This window comes from Simochromis diagramma, unplaced genomic scaffold (assembly GCF_900408965.1).
Source record: "Simochromis diagramma unplaced genomic scaffold, fSimDia1.1 OVJJ01000321.1, whole genome shotgun sequence".
Lineage (NCBI taxonomy): Eukaryota > Metazoa > Chordata > Actinopteri > Cichliformes > Cichlidae > Simochromis > Simochromis diagramma.
Window position 1 is genome coordinate 1,076,692 of NW_024386772.1, and position 21,128 is coordinate 1,097,819.

Here is a 21,128-nt window from a genome sequence, read left to right on the forward strand (position 1 = left end):
AGTTTTTAATGTCTTTAAGTGTCATTTCTGTGTATATATTAAATCAGATTTTATAATTATGTGTTTAACTTAGAACAGAAGGATCAGGCTGCGTCTCAGGAGGAGATGATGTGACCCTCTATTAAAGTAAAAAAAAATAAAAATCTGGAAACTATTTCAACTGAAAATAATTTAAAAGTTCACAAGATCTTCTGAAGATGATGACGTTCTCCTTCCTTAAACATTTTGCAGACGAGAGCGCTGAGTCAGTGATTCAACGCTGTGCCAAGTGGACGAGCAACATCGACGGGTTGATCCAGGCGTGAAAGGACGGTGAAAAACAAACTGACAGTATCGGGAGTCTTTGAGGTGGATAAAGAAATGTTTGACACTGATCCAACATTTCTAAGAACTGGAATTGCTTCATCTGTTCGAAGCCTCTGAAACTATCAGCCTGGAGCGTTTAGTGATCCGGTTTTCTCAAAGCATCACAGTGAAAAAGAACCACAGAAGAACGAGTTACTTGACCAACACTTTCATTTGGAAAAGCAGCACGAGCACGATACAAAAACACCAATAATAAATAGTAAAAAGTTCTTAAACACAGCTGTAGAGCCGGGGCTTCGTTTACATCGCACACTGGCCATGATCAGAATGAGCTGGCATCAGCGGGCAGGTGTGGCATCTGTGCCTCTTGATCCCAAACGGTCTGAGCCGTCGTACGTCGCTCACTGACCCTGCCGAACATCAGGAGGAGGTGCCGCGTTCATCAGCAGGGATCAAAACACCGGTAACGGTGCTCGCTTTGAGCACACGTTTCTCTGAAAATCTGGACAGATAGTGACGCCAGCTGATGATCTTTATTCACGTCTCAGAGCTGGGAATCATGCAAAGCTACTCTGACAGAGTGAAAGCGTGAAGCTGAACAGAGCGGTGTCCGGTGATGATCCCGGAGAGTCGGGCAGATATAAAATCTGATCAATTAAAATGTTGAAGCTTGTTTTGGTAAACGACGCCCCGCTGAGCAGACAGTGTGGATGAATCACGACAGCTAACACTAACACAGGGAGAGTCACGTGTTGAATAAGGAGTGATATAAAAGGTGAGAGGGGCGGGCTGCGTCCGGTACGGACACCTGTGCACACGTAGGTCGTCATGCGAGCGGCCGGGATGGGCTAATAGGGACGGCCCCCGCCGCTCCTGCCTGCGGTCGCCCCTGGAAACCAAACACAAAGACATAAAACATCAGTGCAGTTTCCAGCCAGCGGTCGAGTTTCTCCAAGTCAACACAAACCACAGAGGCACTGCTGAGCTTGGACTTCAACAAGTCAATACTCAGACTAAGAAATAAATAAATGATTTCAAAATCAACAAAACAGATTTTTAAATGAAATGAATTTAAAAAATCTGATCAGTGGGACCAAATCTTAACCCGTGAAACCTGTTTCTCGTGTATTTACAGTCAAAAGTGCCCGTGGGACTGACAGCTGGCACGTCTGGGAAGGCTCCATCAGTGCTGATCGGTACAAACAGGTTTCAGAGCAGCATGAGCTCCATGAAAGGAAGAGGGGAACCTGCAGACTGGGAAACAGGAGCCTGTCCCAACTGTTCAAATGCAAAATGAGCTCAGATTTTATTTAAATGGTTCATTTTCAGTTTGAACATCTGCTGTGAGTAAAATTCGAGTTTATGATTGATGGCATCTGTTTTCCCACGTGTGTGTGTCTATATATATTTAAAGCAGTTCTCCTGCTGTCTGTCCTGTGTGCAGGTGTGTGCAGGTGTGTGCAGGTGTGTGCAGGTGTTGTTGACTCCACCGATACTGGAAACATCTGTAAGGCCAGAAGTTAACTGTCATGATTAACCATAAAACACTTGACGTACACGCGGGCACGCCGCCTCACAGAGCTGCCGTGCATCTTGTTGCTCACCTCACATCCATCTTGCCGGGGCCAAATCCTCCCCGCTCGCCTCCTCGGCCTCCTCTGAAGCCTCCGCTGCCGCGGTCGCCGCCGCGGCCCCTGAAGCCGCCCCGATCAAACCCCCCTCTGCGGTCTCCGCCTCCTCCGTAACCTCCTGCCAGGAAACAAATGAGGTGAGCGGGAATGCATGACTCACCAAACTGAAATGTTTCTCTGCTGTACACATATAGGTGATTACAGGAAACCAGAGTAAACCACTACAGAGCAGAAGGATTCCTTCATAAAGCGCACTGTGTCTGTTATGATTTAATGCAATATCTGCAATCTTTTACTCTAATGTAAACCTACAGCAAAGGTAAAATATGCTGAAATATTAACCTCACAGCTACAAGTTTATCCTCCTGAGATGTCTTAAACATGCACAGGTCACCCTGTTCTTCTTCTCCATCTTAGATAAACTATGAATGATGAAATTCCCCTTTTTCAAATATCATTAGTTACATTTACAACGCAGAAGGTCAGAGCGTGTCCAGGCTGCTCAGATGCTACGATCAGAGTTTTAACGGTTCCTCGTTCTTTGTTGAATCAAGAAGCTCCTAAACTTTGGAACAGCTTCCTCTGCTGAATCTGCAGCTTGTTTTAAACGACTGCTAAAAACTCTTTTTTAAAAAAGGTTAGGTTTTCTTTAATCATTCGTGCATCATAGAATACATTTGCATGTGACAAACAGCAGCTGCAGGTTGTTTCGGTTGCTCCTGCTATTTTCTCCTTACTCAGTATTTTTACATAATTTCTTTAAGGATTAATAAAGTATTCTGATTCTTGCTGTGTGTGTGTTTGAGCACATAACTGTGTGTCTGCGTGTTACAAACAAAGTTATCAGAACTACGCGATCGCACAGTACAAGTCGACCATCCTGATGCAGATGTAGAAACGTGGTCGCCAGAGTCTGCCAGGATGCGCTTATCGTTAAAATCACGACGAGAAAACTTTAAAAATTACCAAATGTAAACTTGTTTTCAAGTCACAAACACACTACTTCCAAATGTAACAACTACTGGAAATAGAAGACATTTTTGTCCTGCAGCCGCCTCGTGTGGAGATCGGTTATCTCAGGGAGGAGTTTACGTCACCTGAATCCTCATTCTTTGTGCTTTTGTAATCCGGTAATCCAGAACCAGCGATAAGCAGCTACGCTCCACTGCAAGCATGTGTTCTTCAGCCACATTTATGAAATAGTTCAAGATTATCTCACGAACATGACCTGCGTGAGATAAATACTGATGCTAACGCGCGTTCACTCGTCATCGCTCATTTCAGCCATCAGTAGAGCTCAGAGAGCAGATCTCAGTAGATTTTTTTTAGACAATGACATGAAATAAAACATGATTTAATCTACAGCCTCTCCACCTATCACATATCTAACTGCAGAATACATAGAAAATAAAAATGAGCGGACACATGTCTGTGTGCTCTTCTCTTTGATCAGGTAAACTACAGCTGTGCTAAACCACAGGAAGCTCCCACAGCTAAACACACAAGCATTAGAAGTGTACACAGAGTACATCCTGAAAGCAGCCGAGACAAAGGCTTTAGGACAAACTCCAGAACAACAAAGCAGCCGGCCGGGCGAACGTCGGGGTCGGAGGGCACACTCGGCTTCTGTTTCAGTCAGACTGAAAACAAACACTCAGAACGACTGAACAACACGAACGATAACAACATGTTCAGCTTTCCCACTCCATAAAAGTCTGCACGTGCTCTTTTTGTTCGTGATCCGATCGATGTGATCACATGATTTCTGTTGTTCATCCTCTGAGTGTAAAACAACTGAGGCACGAACTGAAACTGTGATATTACAGGAGACAGTGATACCCAAACAGCGCCTCACTTAAAAACCAGCTGATCGAACAGCGTTTGGTCGGCAGGAAGTAAAGTTACCTCCACGTGTGGCTGCTAATCCTCTTCTTCTGTACTGTCTTCCTCCCCTCACCACAACCGGCCGCCCCCCCCCCCCCCCCCGAGCCTGGTTCTCTCTTGAGGTTTCTTCCTGTTAAAAGGGAGTTTCTCCTTCCCACTGTCGCCAAAGCGCTTGTTCATAGGCGGTCATATGATTGTTGGCGTTTTCTCGGTTTCTTTGTATTATTGTACGGTCGACCTCAAACAATAAAGCGCCTTGAGAGAACCGTGATTCATATAAATAACAGTGAAGTGAACTTTTAGGGTATCGTGAAAGTTATTTCAAAACTGTGATCTGTGACAGGAAGTCAGGTCAGCTCACTTGGAAAATTCTGCTTCCGCTGTTTGGCGTTCATGACAGCGTGGGTGAAGCAGAAACAGTAACAACTACACACTTTAATAATAACTACATGTGTTTTTATTTATTTAATGCATGTTTTGACCTTAACCCTTTAAGACCTACCATAGAACCAAGTCCGCCAGAGCTTACTTTATACTTTTACATGCTGTGGAGCCATTTCAAGTTGCTATACATCAATACAACCGTTATAGCCCAAATTTTAATAATATGTATGCATTAAGTGCATAGTAACTACATAAATTGCAAAAAAGTGCAATAAACTACAAAAAAAATTGAAAATCTTTTTTTTTTTTTTTTTACATATATTTCTAGTTAGAGAAATTTGAGAGGCTTATCCCTCAAAACTGTAAATGCAAAAAAGTTGCACAAAATAGTTTCCCACCACAGGAAATTTATTTTGAGTGTCTTCATAGTTTTATTTTTTTTATATACTGCAGGAAAAACAAAAATAAATATTATACTGCAAATTTGCAAAAAAACAGCATCTGCATCAAAATAAATGTTCAGCAGTGCAATTTGAGTTCTAAGCGTCCCAGAAACTATTCAGAAAAGTCAAACATGACTGTTAAAAACACCAGTACAGGCTTATAAGGCCCCGAGGGTAAAAAACTAAAATTTCCATGAAAATGACGTCACTTCCGGTTTCGGGCAGGTAATGGCGGACATGCAAAAGTTCGCGCTGACCTATATTCCAACGTAGGAATTGTTACGAACAGCTGATCGGATGGCAAAGCGTGTTTCTGGAATATTATGTTTTTGTTGCTGCAAGTGCTTTTTATGCAGTTTTTGCAAAGCTTTATGTGGAAGGAAACTGTGACCTGGGACAAGCTGATGGCATAAGATGTAAGTTCAACTCCTCTGGTTTCATATGCAAAACAAATTATTGTGCTAGCTTACGTGGTTGCAGTTCTGCAGTGATTTAGAAATAGTTACGCAAAACAGAGCGTGCCCGGTTAAACGCGTAAAGCCTTTTTTAAGTGTCTGAGTAAACTCTGTGAGTCAACAAATGTTCACCTATTTATTTATCTAATATTTTTCCAGGTGTATCTAACCTCGCTCCATGGGGGGCATCCCACCAGCATCTTCAGCTTTCGGAGCTTTGCACTGGTTACACTCATTACGCCAGGAGAAGTTCAAGTTCCCACAGTTACTGAAGAGAAGAAAGGAAGACTTTAGAAGAACTGTTATATGTTGATAACAGATCCGTAGAAAGATTACTACATTAAATAAAGGTAAGACTGAGCAAAACTAAAACATCTGGCATCATATTTTAAGCAATCATTGTACAAGATGTTTTTGTTGTGTTTTTAATTCTAACTTATTGTCATAGAGGAGTCATCAAAACTCACGGGTTTGAACACTTCCAATCTCCGGCTCGCTGCTGCCCTCCTCCACCACTGGCACCACCTCCTCCCCCTCCATTGCCACCGTTGCCTCCTGGGAAACCTCCACCTCGACCGCCTCCGAACCCTCCACGGCCCATCGGACCTGCACGGAAGAAAACGCCACAGCATCTGTCAGCGGGACACGTGACTGATGGTTCAGTGCGAGGCTGAAGCTTTTTAATTCACTGCAAACAGTAAACGAGCATTTTTGTTACGACTCAAAGTTCACCTGTGAAGTGCACCGTGTGGTCCGCCTGCTGTTTACAAGGTTATAATTTTTCACTTTATAAAAATAAAAGTAAAAAGAAAGCGACTCGCCTCCTCGCCCTCTACCTCCCCTCATGCCTCCTCGGCCTCCAAAGTCAGCTCTGCGTGTGGCAAAGGACACCTTGATTGGGTTTCCATTGAAGTCTTTACCTGGAGTAAAGCGATGAATATCAAAGGATCAGATATGAGGTATGAAATCAATGCTCCTTTCTAGCTCCATATTCTTGGACTTTCCAACAGTAGCTTTGCATGAGTTACAGTTCAACATAATCCTTATTTGTCTTATACTTTAGCAGTCAGTTCCATCAAAGCCTAGTTTCCAGATACAAACCTTATAAAACCACCAATAGAAACTCAAACAGTGGGGAAGCCAAAGCTCAGAGGTAATAACTCACCATCAAACCACTCGATGGCAGCTTTAGCTGAGGGGGGGTCATCGAAGGAGACCGTGGCCTCCCCCTTCAGCTTCCCCGTCTCTCTATCCGTGTACAGGTTGATCATGGGCAGGCCTGTCTTCTTGTTTACCTAAGAGGACAGAAGGAAAGGGATGAAAGTCCATGGACCAGAACTGTGAACAGCACAACAGTTCAGGTGCTGTGTGTTACCATGGAAATCAGACTAAAGGATAGAAATTAATTTAGATTCCAAATGATGAAATTCTTCGTCTTTTTCTGAAGTGTAACATAAGATTTTATGACGAGCCAACGCGATCGGGGAACCAAGAAAGAAAATGGCTTCATTCCAGTTTTTGTTAAACTTCAACATCAAGCCGGCGCTTCTTTACCATTTTAACCAGTCATCTATACATGACACATCCAAATAAATGCTTTATTGATTACTGACCAAACACAAATCAATATGTTACCTTAATGATCCCAATTTGCTTAAAAAAGTCAGCCACTGATTCAACAGTGTAGTCGTCTCCCAGGCCTTGCACAAAGATGGTGTTGTTATCAGAGTTATCCTGGTCCTGCACTGTTAGAAAATCATATAAAGTGATGTAATTCAAGCAGTAACAATGGCGTAAAGCAGGGGTGTCCTTGAGAGCTACTGTCCTGGAGCTTTTACATGCATGCCTACTCCAACACAGGCGAATAAAATTGTTGAATTAGCTCTGCAGCATACCATCAAATTTGGCAAAGGCCTGGCAACAAGCCTTTCATTTGATTCAGGGGTTTCGGAACAAGGACGCATCTAAAAGCTGCAGGACTGCAGCTCTCGAGGACAGGGGATAGAGACCTCTGTGCTAAAGGAACTACCAAAAGGCTTAATTCTCTAGAAGTGTCTCTAAAAGTGCTCAGTAAATGTAGGCGTTACATTATTATCGGAAGAAAACTAAAACAAAGTGAAAAATGTCTGCCAATTATAAAGCCAAGAGAACCATGTCTTGCTAAATTCTTGGCACAGGAGGAAATATTTGTAGTCGTTTCTTCTGAATTTATTGGCTTTAGTACATCTCTCAGACTGACATCACACCAACAACTGAAAATGTCTTTTGCTGGTAGCTGAACAAAGAAAACAGGAAACACTTACTGAAGCCGGGTCCTCCGTGTCCTGGTTCTCTTGGTCCTTAAGGACAAAAACAAACAGATGTTAGGTGTGGAAAAGGTCAGCTGTTCCATCACACACAAACAATGGTCTAACTAATAGTTAATTCATTTCATGCACACCTCATCCCCACAGGTATATCCAGCACTACTATCAAACTCTCTTTAGGTTTATCTGTCTGAACGTTTTTCATGTCTCGGCTCATTCGCTTCACCGTCATCGTTATCACACTCCACTGAGGTCAGCGAGTGGCTCCAAGTCCCAGGAACAAGTGTAAAAAACACAACCGTCCACTTTATTGAGATACTGCCTCGTAGCTATTTCTGTGCATTGGCTTTGGTCCTTTTCTTCTCCAACGAGAACACGCAGACTCTTTGGAAAGAGCCTTAAAGGTGGTTTGTTTACATGTTGGGTTTTTTAAGAATTGCTGCAGTCATGTTGAAGCGTTTTCTTTAACACCAACATTACAGAATCATTGAACCAGTCAAACACACTGAAACACAATTGTTTTAATTTCTATGGAACATCCCTACATGTCATTAATTGATCCCATTGGATACTTCAGTTTTCCCACAGCTCAACAAAGGATTCTTGCAAACTGCTCAAACATACGTCCTGGGAACACGAACGCCATGTTTGCCATTCTGACAATTGAACCCGCTCAGAAAACCATCTTCACCTGTGCAGGTTTTCAGACATTACCTCAAACACCTTACGAAGCGCTTCAGTGCATCAGGTCCCGTCACTTTTCTGAAAGGAACTTGGGCTCAATGCTCCCTCTTTAAACAAACACAGGACTGGTTATCGGACGCCAAAGGCAAACCGCCTGCAGGAGCAGATCTGCTCGTGTCCATCTGACGTTAAAAGACTAGTTTGGGGGCTTTTTTTTTTATATATATATATTGTTCTAGTTTGTGACTGTGCAAACAAGGAGAACCAGTCTTTGGACACAACTCACTGAGGAAACCAAAATAGAAAAACCAAAATAGAAAATAAAATCTGATCCGTAACTAACATGAGCAGGCATCAGTGTCCCAAGCTAAAAATCAAGATTTCAATTTCCAGTTTATTTTTCACTGAGCTCATTTTCAACTATCGTTGACGTTAAACAACTATCGGTTAGGGTGGAGCATCTGGCATTGGCTTCCTGAGAATCTTATGAGGAAATAATCAGGAAACTAGACACCACCCTCTCCACAATTATATCAGTAGTCGCAGATAGCTGAACTTTTATTGGCTGGATGGAAAACCTTAAGTTAATGCCCAACCCTAACAGGGGTCAATGACTTCATGACCTTTTATTTCTTTCAATAATTCAAATACAAACATTTTTTTCTATTACATCTGTTCCACATAAGCACAATAAAAAACTTTACATTGCAGCTAAACTGAAGATTTTTCATTAGAAAGCATACGCCCTCGTTGGTTTTTGTGATGTTTGTGATGCTGTGGATCTTAAAGACATCCCACTCCAGCAATGAGTAAACTGGAAGAATCAGAACGGACCAAAACCAGAAACCTGAATATGAGCATCTATTCTCAGATGCAGTGGTGAGAATTTAGATATGGACTTTCCTACGCTAAACACATAACCAGTGATTATTTTAATTATACTAAAGCACGCCCACCTTTCTATATGATCAACCCACATCTGAGGATGTGACTAAGCATCCGTGCCTCTTGTTCTATTGTTCCAAATTGATTCCAAAGTTTTCTGCAGAAAGGCGGGCAGACAATGGTGTTCGATCCCATCCACACTTGGGGGCGATCGTGGCTCAAGAGTTGGAAGTTCGCCTTGTAATCGGAAGGTTGCCGGCTCCGATAGTCTCGGTCGTTGTGTCCTTGGGCAAGACGCTTCACCCGTTGCCTACTGGTGGTGGTCAGAGGGCCCGGTGGCGCCAGTGTCCGGCAGCCTCGCCTCTGTCAGTGCGCCCCAGGGCAGCTGTGGCTACAATGTAGCTGCCATCACCAGTGTGTGAATGTGTGTGTGACTGGGTGGATGACAGGTTGTGTAAAGCGCTTTGGGGTCCTTAGCGACTAGTAAAGCGCTATACAAATACAGGCCATTTACCATTCACACTGAGGACGGTGCAGAATCAGAGCCTGGGAGATTAAACCCTACAATAAACTACTCAACAATCTTTAAAGAAAGCTTGAGTTAAGTAAGTATGTATTAGATTACTACGGCCCTTCTACAACAGGGTCTCGCCATTTGCAGGAATCCCGGTCAACATCTCCAAGTAGTTTGGGCAAACAAGGCCAAGCCCAACTGAAACAATCCAAAAAAAAAAAGTGCCGTAACGTCAATCTAATGGTCAGGATTTAAAACAAACAAACAAAAAACTCCTCCTAGAAGCAAGTCTTGCCAAAATTATTTTGAAGTTCCTATCTGAATAAATAAGAGCTCTAACTTTTCCAAAAAAATACTCTCACCAACTGAATTATTCAAAAGATGTTATGAGTCTGATCACAGATTGGTGTTTGAAAAGCTTCTTGATTGGCTCAGTCCAGTCCAGTGATACAGTCAGCACTCTGATTGGCTCTATGGTGGGAGGGGTGGCCCACCACCATATCTGACCATGCAGAAGGCTCCCACAGATTTCTGTTCAGGATTATTTGAGCCTCCTCCTGCAATGTTTTTGTAATAGTCCCCGAATCACAGAATCACCAGTAAAACCAGTAAAGAATGACTAGAAATGTGACAACTTTTCATACTTTCAGGTTCAGCTGATTTAAAGCAGATAATTGATGGGCAGAACGTCCAGCATCTTTGCAGTTACCCAGAGATTTTTGCAAGGCATTCTTTGAACGCTGTTTTGCTCTTACAATGTCTCTAATGAAAACACCTTTCAATCAGCATACGTTTGCTTTTTCCACAGCTGTTGTGCTGCTTCAAACTGGCCTTGGAGTGGTAATCTTTGGGTGGTGAATGACACCAATACAGACACAGTGGCCATGCGGGGTAAACACCATTTATTGCTAGAACCTTGTTGGGCGTGCTACCTGTAAATTTTAACTAAAATAATTTGGTAATTTAAATAAAAAGCCCACATTTATATAAACTCTCCGATCCGTATCAGTTTGTGCTTCTTATGAGCAGGATTGTAAACAACTGAAAACATTTCCTTCAAGAAATTTTGTCCAAACAGTTTGAAGGGCTTGAAAAAAAGATTATGACTGGACTTCTTTGGGTTTGTGAAGACGTTCACCTCTCATCCAAAAGGCTTCTTCCGTTCCCACTACTGACCGTTGCAGGTGTCACATGAGCCGTCGTTCAGAGTAGGCATAGATGGCCTCTTTCAAACCAACGTTCATCTTGTCAAATTCTCAAATTTGACATTCTCAACATTCTCAAAAGCTACCCCACTGTGGGTTAAATACCTGGGACTCTCCGCCTCTTGTTTCTAGAACTGAAGGGAGTTTCACCTCCTGGATGGGAGGTGAAACGTCTTTGCAAACCCAACGAAGTCCAGTCACCTTCTTTTCAAGCTCTCAAAACTACCATGACTGGATGACTGAGAATCTACACAGACATGTAGTAGAACTACAGTGGAATGCATCAAGTTACCGCCATTACTACTTAATCTCTTTATGATCACACAAGAACAAAAGCAAAACCCTCTTCAGCCTGAATGAGCATATTCTCGGATGCAGTGGTAAGAATTTAGATAGGGGCTTTCTTACTGTACACAAATAACCTGCAACTACTTTAACAAAGCTAAAGCATGCCCGCCTTTCTATACAATCAACCCAGATCTGAGGGTGTGACTAAGCATTCATGCCTCTCGTTCTATTGTTCCAAATGGATTTGCAACTGAACCAAGAATTTTCCGTTTTCATCACCGTGAGTTCCAGAGTCAGTGTCATGTGAAAAAAATTCCCAGTGTGTGCAACCCAATCAGTTTTTACCTTTCAACCGTCTTTGGTGGAAAGTACAACAGAATCAAAACATCTGTCAACAGGTTTTCAAGCCAAGCCTTAAAAACCATTTAGGGTCATTTCATCCATTTAACGCGCTTTGTCACGTTTGCACAACACGATAAGGTAAGCAACACTTATCTCACTTCAGTCACTGAGTTTGTCACCATCCACACTTCAAATTCAAACACCGAGTGCCAGAGGAGCAGTGGAAGGGCTAATGATGCAGTTTTAACTCCCTCCGATGGACATTTCAAGTCAAACACACAAAACACGATGGGTGTTATCATCTGTACAGTCATGCTAGAGACAGTATACATCAAAAGTCTTAACATTCGCCTGACCTTCACTGTTAATTAGCTGTTTTTTCTTCAGCTTTTCAGACAGAATCAAGTTTTATCCCCCAAGCCACACTTGAAGTACCAGAGTTTGAGCTTACTCCCTTTTAGCTTTGACACACCTTTTCACTCAAGTGTTGAAGTTTTTTGTCACTTACCACCAAACTTATTGAATCCTCCACGATCGCCCATTCTGATGAAGAGGAAGAGAAAAACGACACGCATTGAAGGCTGGAGCTGACAGCGATTTCTCTCACTGGGCTGAGGTTAACCTTCACTCTCACAGCGTCTTTGCTAAACCCACCCCTCCTCGCTGGCATTGTCCAAATGTACCCTTACTGCATGTTGATGTAACCCATGGACAAGAGGCCAGTGTACAAACCCTGTTAGCTGAAATTTGCATTTCTGACTCAGAAGGTGTAAAAACTTTCAAGTTCCATTTATTTCATCATAAGAGAATTAACAAACCCAAACATCAGAGCTCTGATCCCTTGGTGGGTGCTGTTTGTTTGTTTCTTTAAAGGTCTCGGAAAACCTTTATTCACTCAACACAGGGTGTCTACAGGTATGAACGGCTTCAATTTAGAACCTTCAGACCTTAAAGATTTCACTTTGAGTAACACAAAGGTGAAAACACACTGACATCAGGTCAAATTTTCATTTGTTTTTATTCCCGAGTCTGAACAACACGGCGCAGACTGCTCTATCAGCATTTTCAGCCACAGGCTTTAACAGCCAAAAGTATTTTTATTCTTATTCACGTGTGTTTGACCTTCTTTCCTTTTCGATCATTGAGCAGGTTGGACAGCAGGGCCCCTCTACCGTGCTCAGGCCTGAGGCTGGGTCTCACTGGGCTTTAACTTAAAGTACTTATGTATTTTTATCCTGAGATAAAACAGTTACTGTCTGCAATGCTTTTTACACAAAGTAAAGCTAAAAATTATACTTTGAAACAATTTAAAAGGGTAAAATTATCCATGAGATGCTTTTCATTCTAAACTGCATTATATAAATAAAACCGAACTGAATGAGGCACAATTTTTTTCACCCAGCGGGTGAAAGTACTTTGATATTTATACCTTTCTATAAAATTAAGCTGGTAAGAACACGCCAGTGGAAAAGTGTGTAGCAAACCCAACCCCACCCGTTTTCTCTTCAGCTGATATCTTTCCAGCAGACCAAACCATTAGCTGCTATTCACAAGGTAGATTACACATCATTTGATGCTCTCTCGCAGGTACAGCGTCGGCTTCTAAAAATTGATGCGGTCACATTGTTGTTACCTAATTATGCAGAGGAGGCCAAAATAGCAGCTTTGTGTCTTGGAAACCGTCTCAGTGACATGACTTTAAAATGTTTGAGACCCACTTAACTGAATTCAAGAAAATGTTACTCTTCTTCAGGGGTTTTTAGAGTTTCAAGTCTTTTTTAAGGACCCGTAGACACCCTGTCTTTACACAAATTGCAGCAATTCCCAAGTGTTTGAGACTTTTCTCCAAAATGACTGATTAGTATTTAAGTAATATATCCTTGTGTTATTAGAAGACTATTAAATCTGACTTCCCCATAATGTGATTTTCCAAATGATGGCTTAAGAGCAGAAAGCCAGCCTGGAGAGAAGGTAAAAGCCTAGGAGAAGATTCAAAGAGTGATTAAAGCAGAGTATGGTACAGTAAACCTGCAAGGGCTGGTGGGGAAGGTGGTGGTAACAGGTGAAAAAGGCAGGTGATGGTGATATACTGAGGTGTGTTAGTTTGTAGGCAGAGTGAAGGTCACACTTTATTCTATAGAAACATTTCAGACACAAGCAAAGATGAAAAACTCGCCGTACGGAGTTTAAGTCTGCATACAGAAGTTTACGAGCAAGGCTCGCTGGGTTCCTTACATACATGTGATGCACAGCAGTGTCGTTTTGAAGCCAATCTGTCTTTCCTGGAGATTACATTTCCACCTTTCTGTGTCTACTTGGGTAATTATTTTGTACCTTTTATAAACGGCGCATAGAGTCGCTTCAGAAAGTTTCAGCAGGGATGTTACTGGTTCAAACATCTAACTAGCTGTGCACATTCAGAGTATTCAGATTGGCACATCTATGTGTCGAAGTTGTAAAAATAATTTCAGAAGTTATATTTTATTTTCCTAGAAACAACCCACGGTGAAGGGAAACCATGGTCCTGGAGATTTGCTGGACAGGCAGTACCAGTCTTTGCAGTAAAGACAGAGCTGAGTGCGAAGGTAAAACTGTCGATTTACTGATAACGATCTACGTCTCTGCTCTCGCCTGAGGGTCCTGACCAAACCAATAAGATTAAGGATACGTGGGGGAAATGAACCTACTCTGACAGCTGTTTGGGCTCTCAGGCTCTCCTTGAGAGAAGAACCAACGGCCCTCCAATTTAAAAGGAGTCAGGTGATCGCGACACCTCCTGTGTGAGCTGAGGAGCCCCAGTCACAAATCCAGGACATGCTGGAGAGACTATATCTCTTAGCTGGCTTCAGAAAACCTCAGTGTTCCCCCATGACAACACGGTGGTGACGGGGGGGCATCTTTGGTTAGATGCCCGGTCAATGACTTGGACCAACTAAGTAGCAGAAAATAGATCGATGGACAAAGTATTAATTACAGATAAAAAATGTATTTTAAAACAAAAAGAGTGCAAAGGGTCTGAATACTTTCTGAAGCAACTGCATACTTTACTATTTATAGCTGAATGGCATTATTGAACTCCAGATGTGGCACAACACACATACCATTATCTTTCTTTGACGTGTTCATCCATTGTAAAACTGATAATACCCCAAAGTCATTTGTAAACTTGGATTTATCAGCTGATTAGTTCTCACTGTGGCGAATATCAAGATGACCCAGTGTGGAAGGAGATGTACAGGAAGTACACGATGGATGAGAAAATACATAATGGAATGGGAAACTAGTTTATCTGAGTCCAGCTCTAACATCATGAGGTCACAAAGAAGAAAACGAGAGACTACGTAACCTCGTAAGAAGAACAAAAACATCAACTTACCGGTTTATGCTTCACAGCTTCAAGCATTCAGTGCTGATGTTCTTTGTTCTGTACATTTAATTCATTGGCTTTACGAAGCTTTGCTCCAACCCATTATCCATTTCTGCTGTTTTAATCCAGCTTCACCCAAAACCACTGAGGCCTCTGCAAGTATTCAGACCTCTGGGTAATAACACCAATTACCCGTGGCCGTGCACTTTTCTTTTGTGCGTTAGCCTTATTACAGCATCCTGCTAGTGCACCTGTAACTTTTACTAACACGTAGTTTTCCCAGTGCTGGATCAGAGCTGAGAGAATAACCAACAACAATTCACAGTGATGTGTGATGAATGAATGATATTGAATTCAGTTTTTCCTGAGCTGTTTGGAATTTTTGTGGTTGTGGTTTCTGATTTGTATCATAGCGGAGCCTTCGTTTTTACATTTGCATCTTTTCTTTTCCAAGGTTGGAACAGATGAATCGAGTCAGTGGTATTAAAACAATCATTCTATTGAAAATGACAAATCTGAATCACATCCCAGCATCTTCAGTGTGTCCCATACTTTAGGGTTATCCTAACACATCCATGTAAGACTACAGCCTCATCAGCATTCATAGACAATTCCTTTGCTTTTATTTTGAAAGTGCTGGCACTGTAAACATAGCGGGCCATGCTCGTGTTTTCACAGTCGATAGTTCGATGGCCGCATCACTACTGTGTGTCACCATCACTCTGGAGTTAGAGCTGGACAGACTTGAACAAGCTTGGAGTACATTTGACTCCACCTCCGCCTGACTCCACCCTCTTGGACTGCAGCTGGTGGCAGTTCTTGTTTTGTTTTTTTAAACGGAGGTCCACACTAACCAGATTCTGCCACGACGCCGAGCTCACTGAGGCATCAGAGCTGGAGACGAGACGAAGTTCAGCCACGTGACGAGGATCTTATTGAAGAGGCAGCTGATAATAGCTTCCTTATTTATTGTCTCAAGCTGTATCTTTATTATTTATGAATTTGTTTTGGAATGCACAGGTGTGCCACCTGTTGTGCTTAATGGCACAAAACACTGAATGAACCCTGTCAGACGTTATAGCTCCATAGAAATAACATCAATACTTCAATAATGAACAAATAATCCATACATTGGCAGTTTATGCGATTTACTTCATCCTCTCTGATCAGAGAGCACCGATCATTCTGTTGTGTTTGCACTGACTAAGCAGAACAGGAAACAGTACTTTCAACCCATGTTGCCACAAAGTAGCGCTGAGTGAAGCGCAGATTTTCAAAATAAAAGGAACCGAGTTTGGCTGTGTGTTGTTTTTGTGTTCTGGCTGTGAACCTCTCATTTTTGGCTTACTGATCCATTCTTGACCAGATTTTTTTTATTTGTTTTTAACCTCATCACACTGTCAGGCGGGTCTGCAGAGTCAACCGGACCACAACGCAAACCACCATGAACCAAGAAAACCCAGCTGAGTGGACGTCCTCTCTTTTATAGGACGAGCTGATATCACAGCACAGATGTTGGCTTTTAAAACTTTTACCTTTGTGCTCTTAATGTGTAAAAAAACACACCTGCAGGCAGATGAAATAAGCCTGTCACACTTTCTCCTCGCTGCCTCCACCTTCTGTTTTCAAAGATGAGTTTCATTCACCTGTTCTTGTGAGTACTGTAATGTTTCAGAACACACTGCTTTTTTGAGGCCATTTCACGTTTCTTTTTGATTTGGTGGTAAGGTGGTCCAGTGGCCTCAGAGCAGCAGGTCTGGGTTTGAATCTGTTTTATCGTGTGAGGAGTCTGCAGAGATGATTCACAGCTTTGGCTCTTTCACTTTTCAACCACATGTCGACTCACTGGACCTTTAGCAATGTGGTCTTCAGCGTTTTTGGGCTGGGTGGAGAGGCGCTCCACGGGATCTCTCGCAGCACTGAGGATTACATACTCTTACAAGCAGGTGAGGTCAGAGGTGTAAATATGAATCACTACTTCTTTTTTTTTTTTTTACAGGAAAAAAAAGAAGTAGTGCGGCTCCATGTAAAACCAGATGGGTGGAGACATTAAGATGTAGCACAGCCCTGAGCTTCTGTGACTCATAAGTCAATGATTGATAACACCTACCCCATGCCTCCTCTTCCTCTTGGACCACCTCGGCCGCCTCGGTCAAAACCTCGATCGTATCCGCCACCACCGCGGCCTCCAAATCCGCCTCCACCGCGGCCCCTTCCCCCACGGCCTTCCTGACCTCCATAACCTCCATCAGGACCACCGTATCCTCCGCCTCCTCCTCCACTTATCGGCGGGCTATCGCCTCCATATCCTGAGAGAAAGTTCCAACCTCAGCAGACCAAACACTGATGTGCTTTCAATCAGTAATCAACAGCTACACAACCCCTCACCTCCACTCTGCCCGTACTGGCTCTGCTGGCTGTAGCTCGGCGGAGGAGGAGTGTTGTAGCTCGGCGGCTGGTTGTAGTGACCTCCTCCGTGCTGAGACGGTTGTGGGTGGCTTCCGCTGCCCCCGTAGTTACCACCAGGCTGCCCTCCACTGCTGCCGTAACCGCCTCCGCTCGCTCCACTGCTCGGTGGCTGGTAGGCGGGAGCTGGCGAGTTGCCTTCATAGCTGTTAGAAAACAGGAAGTGTTAAAGACTACAAAGCAACATGGCAGCTCACATACGAGAGACTCAAACTGCAGCTGCTCAATTATGGTGAAAACCTTAATCCTGATTATTTTGTTCAATGCTGTAATCTCAATCATTCACTTGGCGGCTCATCAGCCTTTTACAGCTAAGGGCCAAAATGATTTGACTGTAAATGAACAAACATTTACTGAACTTGAACATGTCTGAATGTCCTCAAAATGAACATAATGCAAATGAAAGCATGTTTGGCCTCCGCAGTAACAGAGGGGTAAAGAGAAGTTCAGGTGGCAGCGGACACGTGCACGTCGACACACCTGAACTAATTAAAAAGAGGCTTTGAGTGATGAAATTAGCTAAAAGGGTCACCGTCTGCAAGTCCACGCTGGCTTCAAAGGACACATACCTGGCGATCAGCAGAGAGCTGAGGTCGCCACAGAGGAAGTTTGCACCTATAACTGGAGCGCCCCCTGCTGTACTCACATGAAACTGCAGTACAGGCGCCTTTTTTAAAGTTCTATTCGATTTAAACTAGTTCGGCCTCTAGGCTGACCTATAATATAATGAAAAACAGAGCACCTGCTTTATTAGGATTAGTATCATAGAGATAAGCACTGAATTACTGAGACTGAGCTCGGCTTATGTTGTACTTTATACTGGGGACCAGTATGAACATTTGATTTTTATTACAGGAGTGTTCTGACCACCATCAAACAACAAAAACTAACTGCACTCCAAAATTATTTAAAACTAAAGACGAATGCAGCCTTTAAATTATTCTTTTTCTGACTGCTTCTATCAACGTTCGCTAAAGTAGTTCACCTGCCTCCATCTCCTGCTATCCCAGCATCCTCCTCTCTCACACCGCAGGAAAAGTCAGTGAGGTTTGTGGTTGCTCCTAAACACTACCCCTGTGCAGATGGGGCAGAAATCAGTGAATTGAAGGCGAGGTGAACGTGAGCATACCTCGCAGAGGATGGAGGAGGAGGCTGCTGCTGCTGGCTGTACCCGGAGAATGACGACTGCTGGCTGTAGCTCATGCTGGACGGCTGGTTGCTGCTGTTATAGCCACCGGAGCTGTAGGACTGACTTGAGTGACCATACCCACCACCGCCACCGCCCTGGTTGGAGGATGGAGACCCGTATCCACCTGGGAAAAGGAAACTGAGTCACAGGTGACTGGAAAACAGTGACTGTGGATTTGGGCGGACGTTGGGGCTTCCTCTACCTGACTGAGGATGGCCGTAGCCGCTGTAGCCTCCCTGACTGTAGGAGCTGGAGCTGCTGTCCGAGCTCTGGTTGTAGCCTCCGTAGCCCTGCTGGCCGTAACCCGGGCCAGACGACTGACCGTAGCCCTGGCTAGCACCGCCACCTCCACCATAGGATGGATAGCTGCACACACCAACCAAGAATACACCGTTTCAAATTGTTTTCATTCACTTACAAAACAAAATCATTTCCACGGTTAAATGCAAGGACTTACTTTTCTTGTTTTAACCCAAATTCAAAACCTAAATGTATTTACTCTGAATGAGTATTAATGACTGAAAGCTTCATGAGTGAATAAAGACATGATTTACATAACTTACCCCTGGCTAGATGTTTGGGAATAATCTGTGGGAAAAAGCAGAGAGGGTTAATATTAAAGTCAGTTTTGATGATAGCAATAAAACATCCAAACAGCGTCAGACATAATCTATAACCTCACAAACTCAGCAGTAACTATAAGACACATTTTAATGGTAATTATTAAATGAATGAACTATATTCTATCTGTAAAAACACTTTTTAAGAAGGCCACGTCACTGCTTTTTATCATCCAGAAATAAAAATGGTAATGCTTAGGCTGAGTTTTCATGACATGGACTAAAACTGATTCTCTTTTAGTCTGGGACTAGATTCAATCCATGTCCGGGAGATCTATCCAAACCGAACATAATTAACAAAAACAGACGATTTAAAGTGTTTCAGACTGCAACACTGTGAAACTATTTATGAATACATTAAAAACCAGACACCAAATCCACTGAATTCAAATTTGTCAGATCAGTCTGGATGTGGGAGAGAGACACACTCAGTACTTTTAAGATTATGCTTAAAACTTTTGTTTATTGACATAGTTAGGGCTGGATCGGGTGATCCCGAACCGACAGGCTTCCCATGATGCACTGAGCATTTCTTCTTCGTTCACACCACTCTGCATCTTATCATTTGTTGTCTCTGCTCTCTTACCCCCAGCTCGGTGTTATGGACGAGCCTCTGGGGTCCTGATCCGCCCAATCAAGTCACTGTGCAGCTGAATCCTAATGACACACTTCAGCTATAAGTTACACTAAATCACATGATAATGAAAAACACCCATATTGCTGATAAGCTGCTGCAGTGCAGCTCAGTTTAATGATGCAGTTCACATCAGTCTAGAGCAGGGGTGTCAAACTCAAATACACAGTGGGCCAAAATTCAAAACTGGAACAAGGTCGCGGGCTAACATTAATATTTACTGAAAAAAAAATCTTCCTCCAGATTTAAGAATGAATCTCTTCTTATGGACTCAAACAAGTTTTTCTGAAAAACTGAATATGGAACAAGCAAAGCTTAATACTAAACAATATATATATTAGCTGTATAATACCAGTAGGCCAGCTCTAATAGTAATTTGGTATGGCTTCAGGGGGCAAATGTAATTAGGCTGCGGGCCAAATTTGGCCCGCGGGCCAGAGTTTGACACCTGTGGTCTAGAGCTTCCTGTGCAGGTCAGAAGTATCTCTGTGTCTCATCGGTGTGTGCAGCGAGCTTTAAAGCATGACACTGCATGAAAATAGCAACACAAATGGAAATGTGACAGGATATTGTGCCCTAGTGTGTGTTGTGAGTCCACTGATCCAATCAAACACAGACACAGTCGCCCTTTTATAACTATAAACTTTGAGTGTCCTGTGCTTATATGTTTGGAAATATGTACGGCCTGTTTCTTTATGGTTTCGTGTTTTTCTGGAATAGCAAAGCCCTCCCTGTCGGTTACCCTCCAGTTCAAACACCCAGCCTGCTGCTCCCTCCCCTCACCCCCATCAGGCAGATGGCTGCCCCTCCCTGATCCTGGTTCTAACGCAGGGTTCTTCCTGTTAACAGGACTTTTCCTCACAGGGGGCCATGTGACTGTTTCTGTGTTGTTGCAGGCTCTTTACCTGACAGTATTAATAATCCAGCCCACAGATGCCAAAAAATTAATAATGAAATGTCTTTCATTATTTGGGGTTGAGTTGAACCCGCCCGGTGTAGGTGAGCTGGGTTTGCTCGGTCTCCGCTCTGATGTCCTTCTAATAAACCGAGGACAGGGGTTAAAGCAGCGGGATCGGCACAGGGGGGCGGTTACTCTGCTCGAGACCGCAGTGAGCCACCAGAAACTGGGTCAGCAGCAAAACCGGGATAACGGCGAGCTAATCGGACCGAAGCTAGGCGGCGGGGCGGTCGTGCAGCCGGACAAACGGTGGCGTAAGGCCTGCATGAATTAAATGTGATAATAAAGGATGGACGCCACGCCCCCAGAGAGCCATTTAAACTGTAGCTAGCCGCTAGCTGTCCTCTGTTCACCGGCAGGTGAAGGTGATGCTATCGTTAGCTAACCGGCTCCGACGCCCAGACAGATTTGCCCGTTTCTCTTACCGTTAGACGCCATTTACACGGAGACAGCGCCGCTTCGGCCTTTCTCTCGGTCAAACAACGCGTCGTTGGATGATTAAACCGAAGAAGAGGACGAATCGACACGAAGCTCGACCCACTAGCGCCGCCGTCTTCAGCTGCTGTT

The 21,128-nt window shown here is 43.4% G+C and overlaps 1 protein-coding gene across 1 annotated transcript; it reads right to left on the reverse strand.

Annotated features, from left to right (window-relative positions):
• fus (FUS RNA binding protein) lies at nucleotides 1-21,126 on the reverse strand. The gene is made up of 15 exons (XM_040041684.1): nucleotides 20,987-21,126; nucleotides 18,913-18,937; nucleotides 18,552-18,715; nucleotides 18,290-18,473; nucleotides 17,083-17,306; nucleotides 16,805-17,003; nucleotides 11,836-11,870; nucleotides 7,407-7,442; nucleotides 6,739-6,848; nucleotides 6,269-6,398; nucleotides 5,925-6,023; nucleotides 5,571-5,709; nucleotides 5,274-5,371; nucleotides 1,911-2,055; nucleotides 1-1,195 (listed from the first exon to the last, which is right to left on the reverse strand). Exons 1-15 carry the CDS (start codon nucleotides 20,997-20,999, stop codon nucleotides 958-960), a joined length of 1,839 nt encoding a protein of 612 aa, XP_039897618.1. The 5' UTR covers nucleotides 21,000-21,126; the 3' UTR covers nucleotides 1-957.
• Between the last annotated feature and the right edge of the window lie 2 nt (nucleotides 21,127-21,128).

Bases quoted from the DNA above. Each gene is read 5' to 3' on its own strand.
- fus (XM_040041684.1), bottom strand. The intron at 18,716-18,912 runs GTAAGTTATGTA...TGGTGTGTGCAG, and splicing joins TCCCAAACATCTAGCCAGGG to CTATCCATCCTATGGTGGAG. The intron at 1,196-1,910 runs GTGAGCAACAAG...TTTGGTTTCCAG, and splicing joins CCCGGCAAGATGGATGTGAG to GGGCGACCGCAGGCAGGAGC.